This window comes from Sycon ciliatum, chromosome 8 (assembly GCF_964019385.1).
Source record: "Sycon ciliatum chromosome 8, ocSycCili1.1, whole genome shotgun sequence".
NCBI classification, from domain to species: Eukaryota; Metazoa; Porifera; class Calcarea; order Leucosolenida; family Sycettidae; genus Sycon; species Sycon ciliatum.
The window spans coordinates 19,438,641-19,454,995 of NC_088650.1; the positions used below are offsets into that span (position 1 = coordinate 19,438,641).

Consider the following 16,355-nt stretch of genomic DNA (forward strand, 5'->3'; position numbering starts at 1 on the left):
AATCACGTTTTTTCAGCCACTTCTAGGCAAGCTACGTCCAAATGAATTGTTGCAAGTGGAAGTGCTATCCTTCATGCCCGTTGTCTCAAAAAATGGGAATGATCCCACTTTGGAAAGTGTCTTGAATCATGTCCTACTTTCATAGTATTCTCAGGGTTCAAATAATTGGTGTGTCATTTTTTAACAAATTTGTAAAATGGCATCACAAACTGAGATATTCGGTCATCAATGTTCTGAAGTTGATAGATATCACTTCGAGGAATGCTAGTGGATGAAAAATAATCTGTCAACTGCATTGTATGCTGCCGCAAAGCCGTGTTTTTGTATTTGTAACTAGTGGCTGTGTCATACGGTAGAATTGGATAGGTAGCATAGCATCGCAGCCATGTTTTCGTTCTCACAGAGTGTATTCCGTGACCTACTGTTCTTCACTGTTGTCTTTAGTGACGGCAAGACGGCCTGACGTCGTCCAAAGGCCCTGCGGAAGCAATTCACAGCCCTCCTCGTCCATTCAAGGGCTTATTTTACACATTTTACACAAAATGGCAAAGCACCCACCACTAGTTATACCGACGTGGCAGGGAGAATTAAATTATATGCACCAAATTGTCTAGTCAAATGTTGATCTACGATAAACTGGCTCTCATTTGTCACCACCCATGTTTCGATACAGCCATCCGGAGCAGAGAAACAGCCAGAAGAAAAGCAAATTTTACACATTTGTTAAAAAAAATGCCAAATGTTTAAAAAAAGCCAAATCACTTCGTACATTGAAAAAATAAAGGACCGTGCTTATATATACTCCCACCACCATTGCCCAACACATCCGTCGCCTAAAGCCCAAGAAGGCGGCAGGTGCAGATGGCATATCCCATGAACTGCTAAAAGCCCTGTCTCCTAGTATAGCTATCCCTCTCAGCCTAGTTTTCAACCAGTCCTTCGCCACCGGAATCTTCCCTGATGTCTGGAAGGCAGCTGTGGTTGTGCCTATTTACAAGAATAAAGGCAGTAAACTGTCTGCATCCAATTACCGGCCGATTTCACTCCTTTCCACCATTTCAAAGCTCTGTGAACGTGTGGCATTTGGCCACTTATACCAACATGTGAACCCGGTCCTTGACCCGTCACAGTCTGGATTTCGGCGAGGCGATTCGACCGCCTGGCAGTTGCTGAGGCTTGTGCAGAAGCTATATGAATGCAAGGATCAGAAGCAATTTAGCCTCCTATGTTTTTTCGACCTCAGCAAAGCATTTGACACTGTCTGGACAAGGGGTCTCCTCCATAAGTTAGCAGCGTTTGGCGTAGCCGGGACGTGTCTGCAGTGGCTCACCAGCTATCTCACTGAACGTCGACAGAGTGTCCGAATTGGACATGCCCTGTCCGCCCCTCTAACAGTCCACTCTGGAGTGCCCCAGGGCTCTATCTTGGGGCCTCTATTGTTCATCGTATACGTTAATGATTTGGCAGGTTTGGATCATACCTCACTCTACGCGGACGATACAGCGCTCCATATAACCGAGCCAGGCTTATTGCAAGCCTGCGACTCGCTACAGTATCACATTAATCAAGTTGTGCGCTGGATGTCGAAGTGGAAACTCCGCCCCAATGTGTCGAAAACGGCAATCCTTTGTATCCCCCCACGACCCTCCAGTGACCTCACCCTCCTTACGACCCGGCTTTTTACTTTCCCTGATGATCCCATTGCTATCAACATTGTTAAAAATCACAAACACCTTGGTATATTTCTTGATGAACACTTGTCCTGGGATTCGCACGTAACCTATATTGAAAAGCGAGTTTGCTCCGCGATAGGCTGCATTTCTCCTCACATCTCCCATCTACACCATGGTTGTCGAATACAAATTTATCACTCTTATGTTCTTCTCTTTGTTTGTTTGATTACTGCTCTCTCGTTTGGTCCTCCGGTCTATCCTCCGCTCTTATGCATCGGTTAGAAGTCACCCACCGTAAATTACTTCGATTAATATTTCGCATGCCCCCTCTGACCTCCTCTCAGACGCTATACATTTTGGCTTCCTCTTCCCCTCTCTCAGAACGCTTTCCCCACTCGGCATGCAAATTCATTCACCGTATTAAGCTTCAACTTGCTCCTCCTCATGCACTTGCGCATTTAAGCTGGTTCAATAATAGCTCGCGTACTAGATGTTCTCTCCATTTCCCACTTGCCAGGTCATCGATCCTTTTAAAATCCCCTCTGTTCAAGTCCTATTCTCATTGGTCTCGGCTTCCGCAGGAGGTAAAGTCTCGTGACACCTTCGCTGCATTTTGTTCCATTCTGCCCGCGCCTAAGTTGAATTGAATTGAATTCGTTGTTTTCATTTGCTAGCCTAATCTTCATACTGCTCTCTCTAGGTTCCTATAGTGCTCCTTTTGTTTTGTTTTCTTTTCTCTTTTTCTTCTTCTTTTTCTCAGTTGTCCCCACCATGGCTGGTTAAAATCGCCCGCATCACATGCTTATTGGCACTATGTCATCGTGATTGTGAAATAATAATACACTCAGACGTCTCTTATCCGGGCACCTTGGGACCGGGCACTGCCCGTATCTCAGATTTGCCCGTATCTCAGGATAACTCATCTACCATGTATCATTATCATTTTTGAAGAAGTTTTTTTGGCGCATATTGCACCTGTTCAGGTTACAAAATAATCCATGGATAAAAATGTATGGATTACACAGGTTGGGAGTGGCAAATAAGCACTTGTGCATTCGGAAGAAAAGTTCAACCCCCCCAAATTGGAAGCATTTTTGCCATAGGAACTCAAGCTGAGGGTGGCCGGTACAGAGACGTGCCCGTGTCTGAGGCGTCCGGATAAGAGGCGTTTGAGTGTAATAATAATAATATTAGAGATAATACGGTATGTTCACATACCCAACTCGTAAATAATAATGAAAGACAATGTCAATGGTATTGAGACTAGGACAAACGCGACAACTACTGAGCAGGGGCTGCACCGAGACGCAGTAGTGATGGTGGGACATTGATGGCTCTGCCGAACTGAGGTCTCGGCATCACGGCCCAAAAACGCGCACCAATACATTGTACCCAGGTTGTTCCTGTTAGTGTGTGCTCATCTGTTCATGTGATCGCGTAGATTCTACGGACAGACCATGGTCGCTACAGTAGCATACAATAGTCGTGTACATGTGCGAGCACACTCAGCGCCACCATGAACGCTAGTACCAACAACTGGACGTCGCTTTTCCGGTCCTTCTGTCGACAGCAGAAAGTCTCTGCTGCCCAGCAATTACCGGATTAATCTTGATTTATGCTTGCGATCATACTGTAATTGTTGCTTCCAGCGATTCATACGAAATAGTCAGTTTGCCCTGCTACATGCAGAGATGGAGACAAGGCGGTTTGGCATAATATTAATAAGGAGCACCCGGGACATATCGCGCAACCTAACGCACTCCACGCACACAGCCACTGCCGCTTCACAAACACAATATTAATATTTTAAATCTTTCAGCCGAGCAACTTGCTTTCCTTTACACCGTGTCTGGCCTGCTTACCTTTTATTCTTTCTTGCGCGTTTGTATCCAAGCTGCTTATTCCACCCATGCTGACGGGGCGCTCGTCAGTCAGCACCAATCAAAACAACCGCAACCCTAGATGGCCTCCGACACGCAACTACAACAACACTCCACAGCTGCGAGTAAGAACAACAGACTAATACTAGTACTATTACTACTGTCCTGAGTCTGTTTACACAGTTTTGTTTGTAAAGACCTACAACTACTTACTTACTTACAAGTCATCATGATCCGAGTGCATCACCATGATCACAGCACTCAGCTCAGGCCAACCGGCTAAATCACCACACTGTCACACTAGACACAGGTCATGACTTGAGTCAGGCCATGCTTTAGCACTCGCACAGGACCCCCGGCCCGGGTCGGTTTAGTACTTGCAACCCGGATGCGGCCTGGGCCTGCGTGCCTGTGGTGGATATGTGTCGACACTGTACTGCCGAACTAAACTGGACGATAGCGCTAGCAAACTGGACATGACTATGATTCATGAATGGATGCGGCTGAAGCCCCCCCCCCCTTGCCGCCTTGGCCTTCCTTTCTTTCGTGTGGTTCCTGCAAGGCTGCATGCACTACCTGGCATGCAGTGTACACTGATGTTCGGTACTGGACGGATCCCAGGAGAAGGAAGCAACGGACCTCGTTGTCTAAACCAGGGTCTATACGACTCCCTGGTCTAAACTAAAGTCTAAAGTAGTAAAGAGTAACGACTTACGCATACAATCATGTACCTCTAGAGCCTGTGAACATGCATAGAGTATTTTTACTACAATGTGTGCGAGGGTGTGCATTGTACACATTGTGAGCCTGTGCATGCACGCACACACACACACACACACACACGCGCGCGCGCGCGCGCACACACACACACACACAAACACACATACATGTACATGCACACACACACACACACACACACACACACACACACACACACACACACACACACACACACACACACACACACACACACACACACACACACACACACCATGTACATGTACCATGTACCATGTATGCCATGGTATACGCCCGTCGCAAGAGAAGCACGCAAATCTGCAGATGCACTGGATGTGCATCCACAGATTTTCTCTTTTATAATATTATACTTTATAGCAACGATAGCGGATCTGATTCTGATTGAATCAGATCAAGACAAGCGCCAGATAACTGTCTAATCCACGCGACTGGCGAAGCCATGTGAATCGACCCACCTGGTCTACACCACACGGAGTACATCGAAATAGGAGGGCCAAGACAGCTACCTATGCACACCCTACACTTGCTGGGGTAACCAGTACTGTATAGACAGCACGCTGCTTTGATAAAAGCAGACACTAGATGCACTGGTACCTTGAAGTTGAAGTGAAATTGGAGGTATTTTACCAACCAGCCTCGGCAACTGGGTACTGGGAACCCAGGGCCAACAGAGGTACCAACAACCTCAGCCATAAAAGCTATAATTATAGTCACACATGAACGACACACTGGATTTTGGAGCCGAAACAAGTCCAACTTCCAAAATGCTTTGGCAAGAGGGTAGCCTTCCGACACACACACACACACACACACACACACACACACACACACACCTTGAACCTGAACCTTGAACGCCCCTTGCCGTAGCAATGATAGCGATGGCTTCCTCACGCTGAGGCTCTAAACTCGAAATCTGCAGTGTGGCGCATGCCGCTTGAGGTCACCAGGACGACGGAACACTCTGTCACAGCGGTAGTTGGGGCATGGTATCGTATGTCTGGCCCTGGGGATTCCTTCCCGACCCTCTGTCGACAACACTGAAACCAGGCGGCTCTCTCCTGCGCTGTGTCATACGAGTCCGCTTCAGGCAGACCGATGACAGCAAAGTCAGAGGACACAACATCCCGCCCGCGCTTCTTGGGACTATGTTGAGGGCGTTTGCAGGGCAGTTCGCCGAACAGCATCTGCTTGGGCAGCTGGGTCTCCGTTATCCGTGCAACATGACCAAGCCACCGCAAGCGGTGCTTCCTGATCACATCGGCAATGTCGATGTCCACCCCTGCCAGCTCACTCAGCGATGCTGACGACAATCTCTCCTCCCATTGCTCACGACGAGAGATACCGAGAATTGTGCGAATACACTGATGGTGAATGGTGTTGAGTTGGCGAATATGACCCGCTTTGATGGGCCATGTCTCCGCACCGTAGAGAACACACACACACACACACACACAAACATACACACACACACACACACACACACACACACACCATTGACCATTTGACGCCCATCGCCGGAGGCGATGATAGCGATACTACAGCAGGAGCCATAACAGCTTGCGCTGGGATTGCACCATTCAGCAGCTTACAAGGCTGAAGTGAAGAATTGACCGCCACTATTCAGCCTGGTCTACACCATACACACACCACACACATACACACACTACTACTACTACTATGATACAGCTACCCTAAACGGGTCACGCCGCCCTCCACCCAAGCATGAGCACTATGAGGGGCAGTGGCAAATAAATAAATAGAATCAGCTAGCAGAACTGGCAAAACAGATGAAGCAATGGAGCAGAACGGACGACTGCTGTACTGTAACAACAACCTGAGAGCTACAGTGACAACGACTGAAAATGAACAGGAAGGAAAAAAAATTCAAAATTTCACGTCACGAAAAAACACTGTCCACGAAAGAATCCACCAAGCAAAAGGAGTGTGGGCATCCGAAATCCCACCAGGACTCCACTAGCAGTTCTTCCACGTTGACGATGTAAGCGGCAGGGCAAGGCCTCACAAATCCGACAGACTTCCACAACGCTTGACCAGTGCACTCATGACGACGAAAGATTGAAGTTTCAATTCCCACTATTCCGCCATTGGGACCTTTCTCTCCGCACTCGCTCGTCCACTCCACTGAAAACAACGAGTTGTTCCAGCACTCCACTAGCCAATCCGCAATTCCCACCACTGAATTCTTCGAGCTTGGATTCTTCACAGCACTCGAGGGACAGCTACTCCACTGCGAGTGGTGGACCACGGCCGACGCAGCAGTGACAATATCAAAGTAAATTGTCCTGCAAGCTACATCGCGATTCCGCGCTCCAATCATGCAGCACTACCTTGGCAGTGTGCGAGGGTGCTCCAGGGTCGACTCTGGCTACGCCAGAGTCGCCCTGGGCAGGCAGAAAACTTGGGAGAAAGCCAAGAACACGGAGCTCAGAAAGTGTAACCTGCTACACACCCACACACACACACACACATACACACACACACACACACACATACACACACACACACACGCACACCTCAGACCTGTCCATCGCGGAAGCGATGATAGCGAACAGCTATGTTAGACATAGCAACTTGTGCTGGGATTACACCATTCAACAGCTTGCAAGGCTGATGAATTGACCGCCACTATTAGTCCGTGAGCCAAAACTCAAAATCACAAGTGCCGTTGCACTCTCGGAGGGACAAGTCACCGCTTACAGTGTTGGTCAAGGACATCACAAAGGATACGTTTTCGCTTGTTGGACGTTCCAGAACTGATCCAGAGACCTTCGGGAGGGCTTCTTTTCTCGACCAAATTCCACCGTGAGAACAAATATTTTTACGCGAGTGGTGAGGTGTGCATCGGACGAGTAAGCACAAAAGTACGATTTCGGGTGGAATGAGGAAAAATAATTTATTTTTTAGAAGATAACGACGTTGACGACAATATGGATTTGGGGTTTTGAGATCACTTTATTGAAGTTTATTCCTTTCGTGTACATTGATGTTGTTTGACAACAATGGAAGAGGAGGAAGACGTTTCTAGTGGCAGCGAGGTGCCAGATGGGGCAGCTGACGGCAACGAAGTGGCAAACGACAGCCCAGCGGAGTAATATTGCTGGAATTTATGTCTGTGTGACAGCACCCAATTTAGTAGAAACGAGAAGCCTGCAGCGAGTAATATCGAGACTACAAGTTGGCGTCGCATCGTCAGCGCTGTTCGAGAGAAGGACGACCATGTCTGGGATTTTCTTTGCCAGCACAAGGGCTCAGGGAAGAGCAAATGGTGTGGCTGGTATCATGGAAAGTGCTACACCAATTGCACGCATGTGATCCTGAGCATTTGCAACACTGGAGAAGACCAGTGCCTCTGATTTTGCTTTATCTATACTTACTGACAGTGATGTGCATGTAGTAGTGAACCCAGAGCCACATCCTAAGGCCAACAAGGGGCTACCTACCAGGAGCTTAGTGGCTGATACGAACAACGAATGCCATGAAAGCAGAGCACGGTGTCAACACAACACCGAGAACTGGTCCACCCAGAGTTTACGGAAGGGAATGTTTTGTTGCAGGCAGCACTGGCGAGGGCAAGACGACAAGTAGCGAGGGCGAAACCAGCGCTGCTGGAGGTCCAAGCCAGAGCACCTGGCTGCTTGACGAGGAACATACTATACCATTGTCTGTGTATGTGTGCCAGTGTGTGCATGCGTGTGTGCGTGCACGTTTCTGTGTGTGCGCGCGCGCGTGCATGTGTGTGTGCTCGTGCGTACATGTGTGTGTGTGCGCGCGCGCGTGCATGTTTGTGTGTGCGCGCGCTGGTGCATGTGTGTGCGTGCTAGGCGCTTTCCTTTGTTGGTGACACCACCCCAGGCTACAACTGCGGGCCGGATGGTGGGTGTCGGGGCACGGTGTTGCCACAATCACTGTGGTCAGTGTGATCCGTGTTTCAGGTCAGTGGTGGGTTTTAGCTCACTGCAGCCAAAGCGATCATGTTGCAAGTCAACCCGAGGGTTCCAGCTGCACAACTGCAACAAATGGATTCAAGAAAGTCTAGATCTCGCTAGGACGTTGATGCGAGCAGCGCCTCAGCCAAACTCTCCATGTCTGTCGGCCCCTCACACGAGGGGACATGTAACCGGAAACGGCAATGTTCAGGACAAGACAGGAAGTGTGTTCCGGCCGCGGGACATGCTGTTGCTGGTTTCGCAGCAGAGGAGCTTTGGCCGACCACACGTGCATCCCTAGATTGCCTTCACTCCCATCCGCTACTGGACTCTGCATCGGTGATCAGGCAGGCACCAGGGACATCTGCTTTTCCTTCGTTCGGTCGCTGTCCGTCTTGTGAAGAGAGATCAATTTATAACTGACGGCAGCAGGACCACAACAGACAACGGGCATCGGTCATTTTGCACTCACTGAGGTGGGTCCTCCTCCTGATCCGGCGTCCTCCTGGAGTCTGTTCTTCTCCCATTGCCATTGGGGTTGCGTGCCTGGGAGACTGCATAGTCGGATTCGGCAGCTGGTCCATGTGTGTGTGTGTGTGTGTGCGCGTGCCTGGGAGACTGCATAAACGGATTCGGCAGCTGGTTCATGTGTATGTGCGCACGCGCGCGTGTGTGGATGTGCACGCATGCCTGAGAGAATGTATAGTTGGATTCGGCAGCTGGTTTGTGTGTGTGCCCGTGCACGCGTGTCTGGGAGACTGCATAGTCGGATTCGGCAGCTGCTTCATGTGTGTGTGTGTGTGTGTGTGCGCGCGCATGCGCACGCGTGTGGGTGTGGGTGCGCGCGTATGCGTGTATGTTTGTATGTGGCATCATCTTATATCGGTAGTTATCTGTGTATTACTGTGTACTGCGGTGGACTGCGATAGCACACATTATGTGCCAAGATGTGCACCTAGCTGGCGATTTCCAACTGTGTTATGTTGAGTGGAAAATGAGCAATGACAGATAGTTTTTGGTACTGTATGAGTGTGTTAGGCAATCAATAGCCAATTCCAACCTCTTGCATTGGCTGTCAGGTTGGATAGGATCAGCGCGTGCATTTACAACAGTGGTGACGTACTTCCTATTCAACGGTACTACCGTAATGTCACATTAGCTTCAGTGTTCATATCATTCTATACTGGAGTATTCTACGTACATGTATTCAGTAATGGAGTGGTTATTATAAATATACTTCACTCACCAATTCATTGCTCGCTATTATCTACAAGTCCAATTCCAGTATGATGAAGTCAAGAGGCGATTTATCCAGCCAAGTAGAGGAACTTGGGATACGAAATCCAAGAGAAATCATTAGGGTATTCTCAGTTCAGCCATTCACGAATGTAATTGTTATTCTTCAACGCAAACTGAGTAATATTTGACCTTGAACAGGATGAAAAGAAGTTCATGCTCGGGGCAGAGTCCGCCATTCGCTCCAGAAGGTTACTCACTACAGTCTTCTACGCCTAGGAAGTGGTGAACAAATATCTCGAGAGGTATTTAGGACATTCTTTGAAGTCAGTTTAGTTCTGAACGAATGCATTGTAACTTTGCTGCAGTTTGCATGCATGATCCGGATAGATGATATGCCAAATAAGCGCTCGAAAAGTTGAGAGGGCATGCGATTGATGCGCCCAGGCTTAGCTTGTCAAGTGCACGGGATATGCAAAGTACACGGATTTTAGGCTTAATAATAATAATAATTCGCGGGATTCGCGTTGGCATCGCTTGAATGTTCAGAAACACACAAACTAGCCTTCGCTTCCGCAGGCCACCACTATGCCTATGCCTTGCACACCTTAGTGGCGAATGCAGACCTCACAAGTGAGTCAGGGGAGAGTAGGTGAGTCTCTCAACCAATCGGGCGTGTAACGGCCCATAACCCTGTAAACTGCATCCTTGTTACCCTCACTCCGAGCTGTGAGTACCCAGTTGACCGTGGGTGTCGGCGCAGTTCACCACACATAAAAAGTCTTTACTCACGTAAAAAGTCTTTACACGCTCCCTGCTACCAGCGCGGGTCTCGAACTCGGGACCTCATGATTCGCAGGCAAGCCTGCAAACCAATCGGCCATATGCGTTGGTACTTTTAGGCTTGTTGCGCGCTTACGCGATCAGGTGCTGCACGTGCATGAATGGAATGCATGCAGTTCCACTGTTACTGCATTTTAGCATTCCGTCGGAGAAAATTTTCGGATGAAGAAAAGGAACTCTGACACCTTTGTGCATAGTTTGCTTTCAATTTTTCATTTTGATACCCAGATATGGCAGCAAGAAATAGTACACCAGCCATAGCTTCTCGTTTTGCGAACCCACCTGTCGGCGAAACGATTGCTAGATGGACTTTTGCTCAGCTGAAGACGTACATGTACATGTACGTGAGGGAGAGATACCGGTAGATGGAAAGCGAGATGATTTGTTCCAGAGGTAAGACCGAAAGATTTTATTTTATTCCCAACGCCCCAGAGCTTAGGACGGGGGACAATGATGGCAGTCGGCTCCGAGCAGCGAAAGGGCGATGAAAATCCGTTCCTCCTTCACTGGTCGCTACAGCAGCGAATACCTTGACACCATCTGCATCGGGAACAGAAGAAGCTGCTTCTCCGCTGAATCCATCAAATCATAGATGCTGGTCAACAAACAGACGCAGAATTTCCCACCGAGGCCTGGAGCCATCGCTCGGAGGATTTGCTAAGTGGTGTTTCCGCTAGTGCTGTACTCCAGCATCTTCAGAATCGAGAAAGGTACCTAACGCCCGACACAGAAACCATTCGGGGATGAGTCCTTCTTCTCGCCATTCGTTTACAGTGTTGAGTGTTGCTTCCCAGAGCCAAAGAATTCTGGACCGCAGAGATGCTTTGTCAAGGCTAAGTGTTGGGCATCTCAAAGGAAGGAGAGCTACGTGTGTGCTACAGTGCTAAAAGAAAGGCATGTACTCGAAGTGATGTCTGCATATTGCACTTGCACTGCAGCATTGCATGCTCCTTCCACCATGTACCACATTGTTGCATTGCTGCTGACCATCAACTATTGTGAGATGAAAGGACCTGGCATATGCAACCTAGCAACAACAGCAATGCCAATGGGGCACAAGGGCCAAGGAACGTAGTTGCGAAAACCCTTATCAACCACCTGGGCATACTGACACTGGCAACATTGATTTGCCTTTGTACTGGGAAATCCCGCCTTCCCTATCCCACATCACAGAGAAGGTGCTTCTAACAGAGGTAATAGCAATAGAGCACCATACCCAACAGCAGATTGGCAGCGGCATATGGCATAGGCTGAGAAGCAAGACCCTGACTGCTTCGCGGTTTTACCTCATCCCTCACCCGAGTGAGATCACATCAGCGTTTCTTCCGTCATTGCTCCAGGCAACCAGTTTCTCATGTGCTTCCGCTATTCGTCAGGGCCAGCACAAATAGAGTTGTTCTATTTTTGTTGTATTTATCATTTTACTAGGGCCATCCCTGCAGACAATGCGCCTTTTTACAGGGTGCTCGAGGTAAGTGGGAAATGGCGTATTGCAAAGAGGTTACGTAGAAGGTTGTTATAACATAACGGCCTTCTAGTTCTACGCAGCCTCTGCGGCATGACGAAGGAGGCTGCCTAGCAGCACCCCGATGGAAGAAAACTCCAGCTATCACTGCTATCAGAGACCAGGTACCTGTATGTTTTGCAAAGAGAAGCCATGTCGTGAAGAAGCATTAGGTAGGGCTAAAGCAAGGGTGTACTATCCCCTCAGCAGGCCTGGTCAAGGCTTCCGTAGCCAGCGTAGGGTGAATATTTTGACCTACATGTAAAAACAAAGGAAACTCTGCAAAGAGGGGGCTGGGGCGCTATGGCATGGCAAACAATAATTACTATAAAGTTTTAACGGATGGCGACGGGAATATTTTGTGGCGGTGACAAATGGTGGCTGCTGGGTAGCCAAATGTTATTTCGAGACTCCGCTTGATACGTCGCATGACTGTATTGTCCAAGGTTAATGATATGATGCCTGGTCTTTGAATCGGGATACCCGCAGAACTCCAAACATGCGACTGTTAATCATTTCGCTCAATTTTGCTACTTTATTCTTGCAGTCACCCAGATTGCATTGGATACTGTCGAATGCTTCCTCCAGCGTAGGGACAGTATGCCTGGGATATTACTAGGTATGAGTCGTATGTCTTCAGGCTGCTCCCGTGCAGTAGCTCACGACACGAGGTAGAGCGACGCCGGTTAGCATCAGCCGCTGTTGTCTTGGCGGACCAGATTGAAAACTCCAGATACAAAATGTTTTACCAGTCTTGCTCTGGCGATTTTCTCCCCTTGTAGATCTATATAATCTTCTGGCAAGAAATGGTCAGAGCACACCACTGTAGTGTCACTTTCTTTTGCTCTCCTTGCCTTTCCTCCCGTCGAATAGCAACAGTCCATTTCCTTCACAGTTCAGGATGATGGAAATTTATGGAAAAGACGAATACCATTTGCTGGGGCTGGGGAGTAACGCCGGTCACCAGTACATCCTGGAACACAGCAATGGTCGTGGTTGGTCGGTATCCGAAAACAAGACAGCGAAAAATCACTCCAGCCGCTATATTAAAAGCAAGCAAAACTGTTTCTTCTATCCAGATTTACAGCTTTAGTTTCAAGTTAGTTCAACGCCGAAGGAAGTGCTAAAACTAGTAACGGTGGAACTGCATGCATTCCATTCATGCACGTGCAGCACCTGATCGCGTAAGCGCGCAACAAGCCTAAAATCCGTGTACTTTGCACATCCCGTGCACTTGACAAGCTAATACTTAGGGCCCGGTCACACATGCACTCGAAAGTGGCGTATACGCTGAAGCGAGGTCGCAGAAGCGAAAAATGGCATGGCAACGGCGAAAAGCGGAACTTCCGCTTCAGCGGAAACTCCAATCCGCTTCCTCCAAAATTTTCGAAGCGAGACTGTCGCTTCTGCGGATTCGCTTCAGCGGAAAACACCACGGTCTGCTGTATATGGACTTGCTACGAGAAATTTGTATGCGTATGATTTCCATGCAACAAAAATGCGTGCAAGATATTCATTGACCTCGTCTATTCTCCGTACCGTATGTACCACAGTCCACTTTACTCTCATTTTCCGCCAAAGTAGGAGTTGTGCCCTGTTTGCATGTGTGACCATACACACGTGGTTTCGCTGGAGCGACACCAGGTTCGCTGCCGCCGAACCTCGTCGCCGAAGCGAAACCCCAATGCATGTGTGACCGGGCCCTTACTTAGGCCTGGGCGCATCAATCGCATGCCCTCTCAACTTTTCGAGCGCTTATTTGGCATATCATCTATTGATAATTCTCAGCGGTAAAAAAAATTCAAATCTAGTTTTGTGCACTGGTTTCCGCGTTATGTGCACTCGTGGAATCTGCTCATGGCTTCAAAAAATGAGAATCCGTGAACAAGCGCAAAAAAATCAAGTGAAGAAGGCGAAAATGGCCGCTGCTGTCAGAGAGCAAAGTTGGATGTTTGGCGTCTTCTGTGACCTCCCTGGATCAGTTTCGAATTGTCCAACAAGTGGAAATCGCTTCAGGATACCATCCTGAATCGGTGTGCTGAAGGACGATTTGTCCCTCTCTGGGTGCAACGGTCGATGCTAAAACAGCCGATTCTGAGATTTGGCTCACGGACTATATGTTTAGCCTGGTATCCACCACACAGCTGATTGAAGTGACTTTTTCTGGCCAGTGAATCCCTATTTTTCATTTTTCCATTTTTTCTTCTTTTTTTTCTTTTTCTCTTTTTCTACACACACGCCACACCACATACTCCGGCATACACTGGCTGTTGGTAACCACCCAGGAAAATGAAAGAAAAGTCAGGAAGAGTTCGAGAAAGAGAAGAAAGACGTGTGCGACCATAATCGAATCGTCGGGAATTGAACCCGCAACCTCTCGATTGGAAATCGACTGCACATACCACTGCACCATATGGGACACACACACACACATACACACACACACACACACACACACACACACACACACACACACACATACTTGTACTTGTACTTGTACTTGTTGCTCACTGCCAAACTGGTCACGTGGGTCTCCCCGGGAGAGGGGAGAGAGACTCAAAAGGAATCTTGGAAAGATGACTCAACTGGCTATTGAACCGCCCAACGGCCGACACCCCCTGAAATCCCCAAAACTCTGGGTGGACTTGAAAATGATCCCACTTATGGGCTCACCACACCTCAGTAAGTGGGTGAGGACAAGGTGCAGAAAAAGGATTGACGGCATCAGGGTATCCGTCCTGGGATCCAACTGCAGTCACCCCTGCCCCCAGTGAAGGTAATACTTGCTACTAGTGTGGGTGGCTAAATCAGAGTGGGTCTGATCTAAGCGTCACTAGCATCATTGATTACACAAGAGTTAATCTAGCCAGAAGCAGTCCATGGTTAACAGGTATGTATACTTCAAATAGAAAGTAACCTGAAACCAACAAAGGTGGCAGATACAACAATACACCTTCAAGCAGCCGAGCCTGTTGGCAACAGACCCAACACAATCAGGCATAAGTGTACCCACCAACCGGACTAGCTGACAACACATACACACACACACACACATACACACACACACACACACACACACACACACCAGTCCTGTCCTGTCCTGTACGGGCTGTAGAGCCACTACCACTAGGGTCACGTGGGCCCCGGAGGGGCAGCAGAGAGAGAGAGAGAAAGAGCACGCCACCCGATGGCGCTCCAGATGCGAGACTAGTCGAAACCGGCGAGAGCAGATACACATATGCAGGAACTAACTGTCCCGTTCTCTGGCCGTTGGTCGGTGGCAGTGCGTTGAACAGCGATGGCGGTTGCGTCCCTGGGTTGAGCGGAAACAACGATTGCAGGTGCCACAGTGAGCATTGCAGCATCTCCGAGCGGTAGTGTCACCATGGTCACCGGTGACAACACTGAGCAGACACACACACACATACACACATACACACCATACACACATACACACACACACACACACACACACACACACACACACACACACACACACACACACACACACACACACACACACACACACTTGTACTTGTACTTGCTCACTGCCAAAACTGGTCACGTGGGTCTCCCCGGGAGAGGGGATGATACTCAAAAGGAATCTAGGAAAGATGACTCAATTGGCCATTGGACCACCCAACGGCCGACACCCCCTGAAATCCCCAAACTAGGGTGGACTTGAAATGATCCCACTTATGGGCTCACCACACCTCAGTAAGTGGGTGAGGACAAGGTGCAGAAAAATGATTGACGGCATCAGGGTATCCGTCCCGGGATCCAACTGCAGGTACCCCTGCCCCCATTGAAGGTAATACTTGGTAGTAGTGTGGCTGGCTAAATCAGACACACACACACACACTGTACTTGTACTTGGTGTACTTGCTCACTGCCAAAATTGGTCACGTGAGTCCCCCGGGACAGGGGAGAGAGGAACTCAAAGGAATCTTGGAAAGAGGACTCAATTGGCTATTGTAGTATTGAACAGCCCAACGGCCGACACCCCCCTCCCCCCCCCCCCCCCCCCCGAACTCCCCAAACTATGGGGTGGACTTGCACCACTTACGGGCTCACCACACCTCAGTAAGTGGGCGAGGACAAGGTGCATGCAGAAAAAGGATTGACGGCATCAGGGTATGATCCGTCCTGGGATCCAACTGCAGTTGCCCCTGCTCCCAGTGAGGGTGATACATGTACTTGGTGCTAGTATGGGTGGCTAATACAGAGTGGATCTGATATACATGACTGTAAGCTTCACTAGCACCAGTGATTAGCCAGAAGCAGTCCGTAGTCAACAGGTATGTACATTTTTATACTTAAAATAGATATTATATGAACCCTGAGACCAACAAAGGTGACAGATACAACAAAACGCCTTCAAGCAGCCGAGCCAGTTGGCAGCAGACCCAACACTATCTGGCACACATGTACATGTATGTGTACCCACCAGCCTGACTAGCTCACACGCACACACACATACCGGCACACGCACACACACATACCGGCACATGTG

The 16,355-nt window shown here is 48.8% G+C and overlaps 1 protein-coding gene across 1 annotated transcript in view; it reads right to left on the reverse strand.

Moving 5' to 3' along the window:
- LOC135822235 (PH domain-containing protein DDB_G0267786-like) overlaps positions 1-3,714 on the reverse strand; it is a 33,635-nt gene extending 29,921 nt beyond the window's left edge. Inside the window, exon 1 of the mRNA XM_065334957.1 lies at positions 3,536-3,714. Coding sequence (XP_065191029.1) covers positions 3,536-3,584 — 49 coding nt within the window. The 5' untranslated portion in view covers positions 3,585-3,714. The remainder of the gene's footprint in view (positions 1-3,535) is intronic.
- Between the last annotated feature and the right edge of the window lie 12,641 nt (positions 3,715-16,355).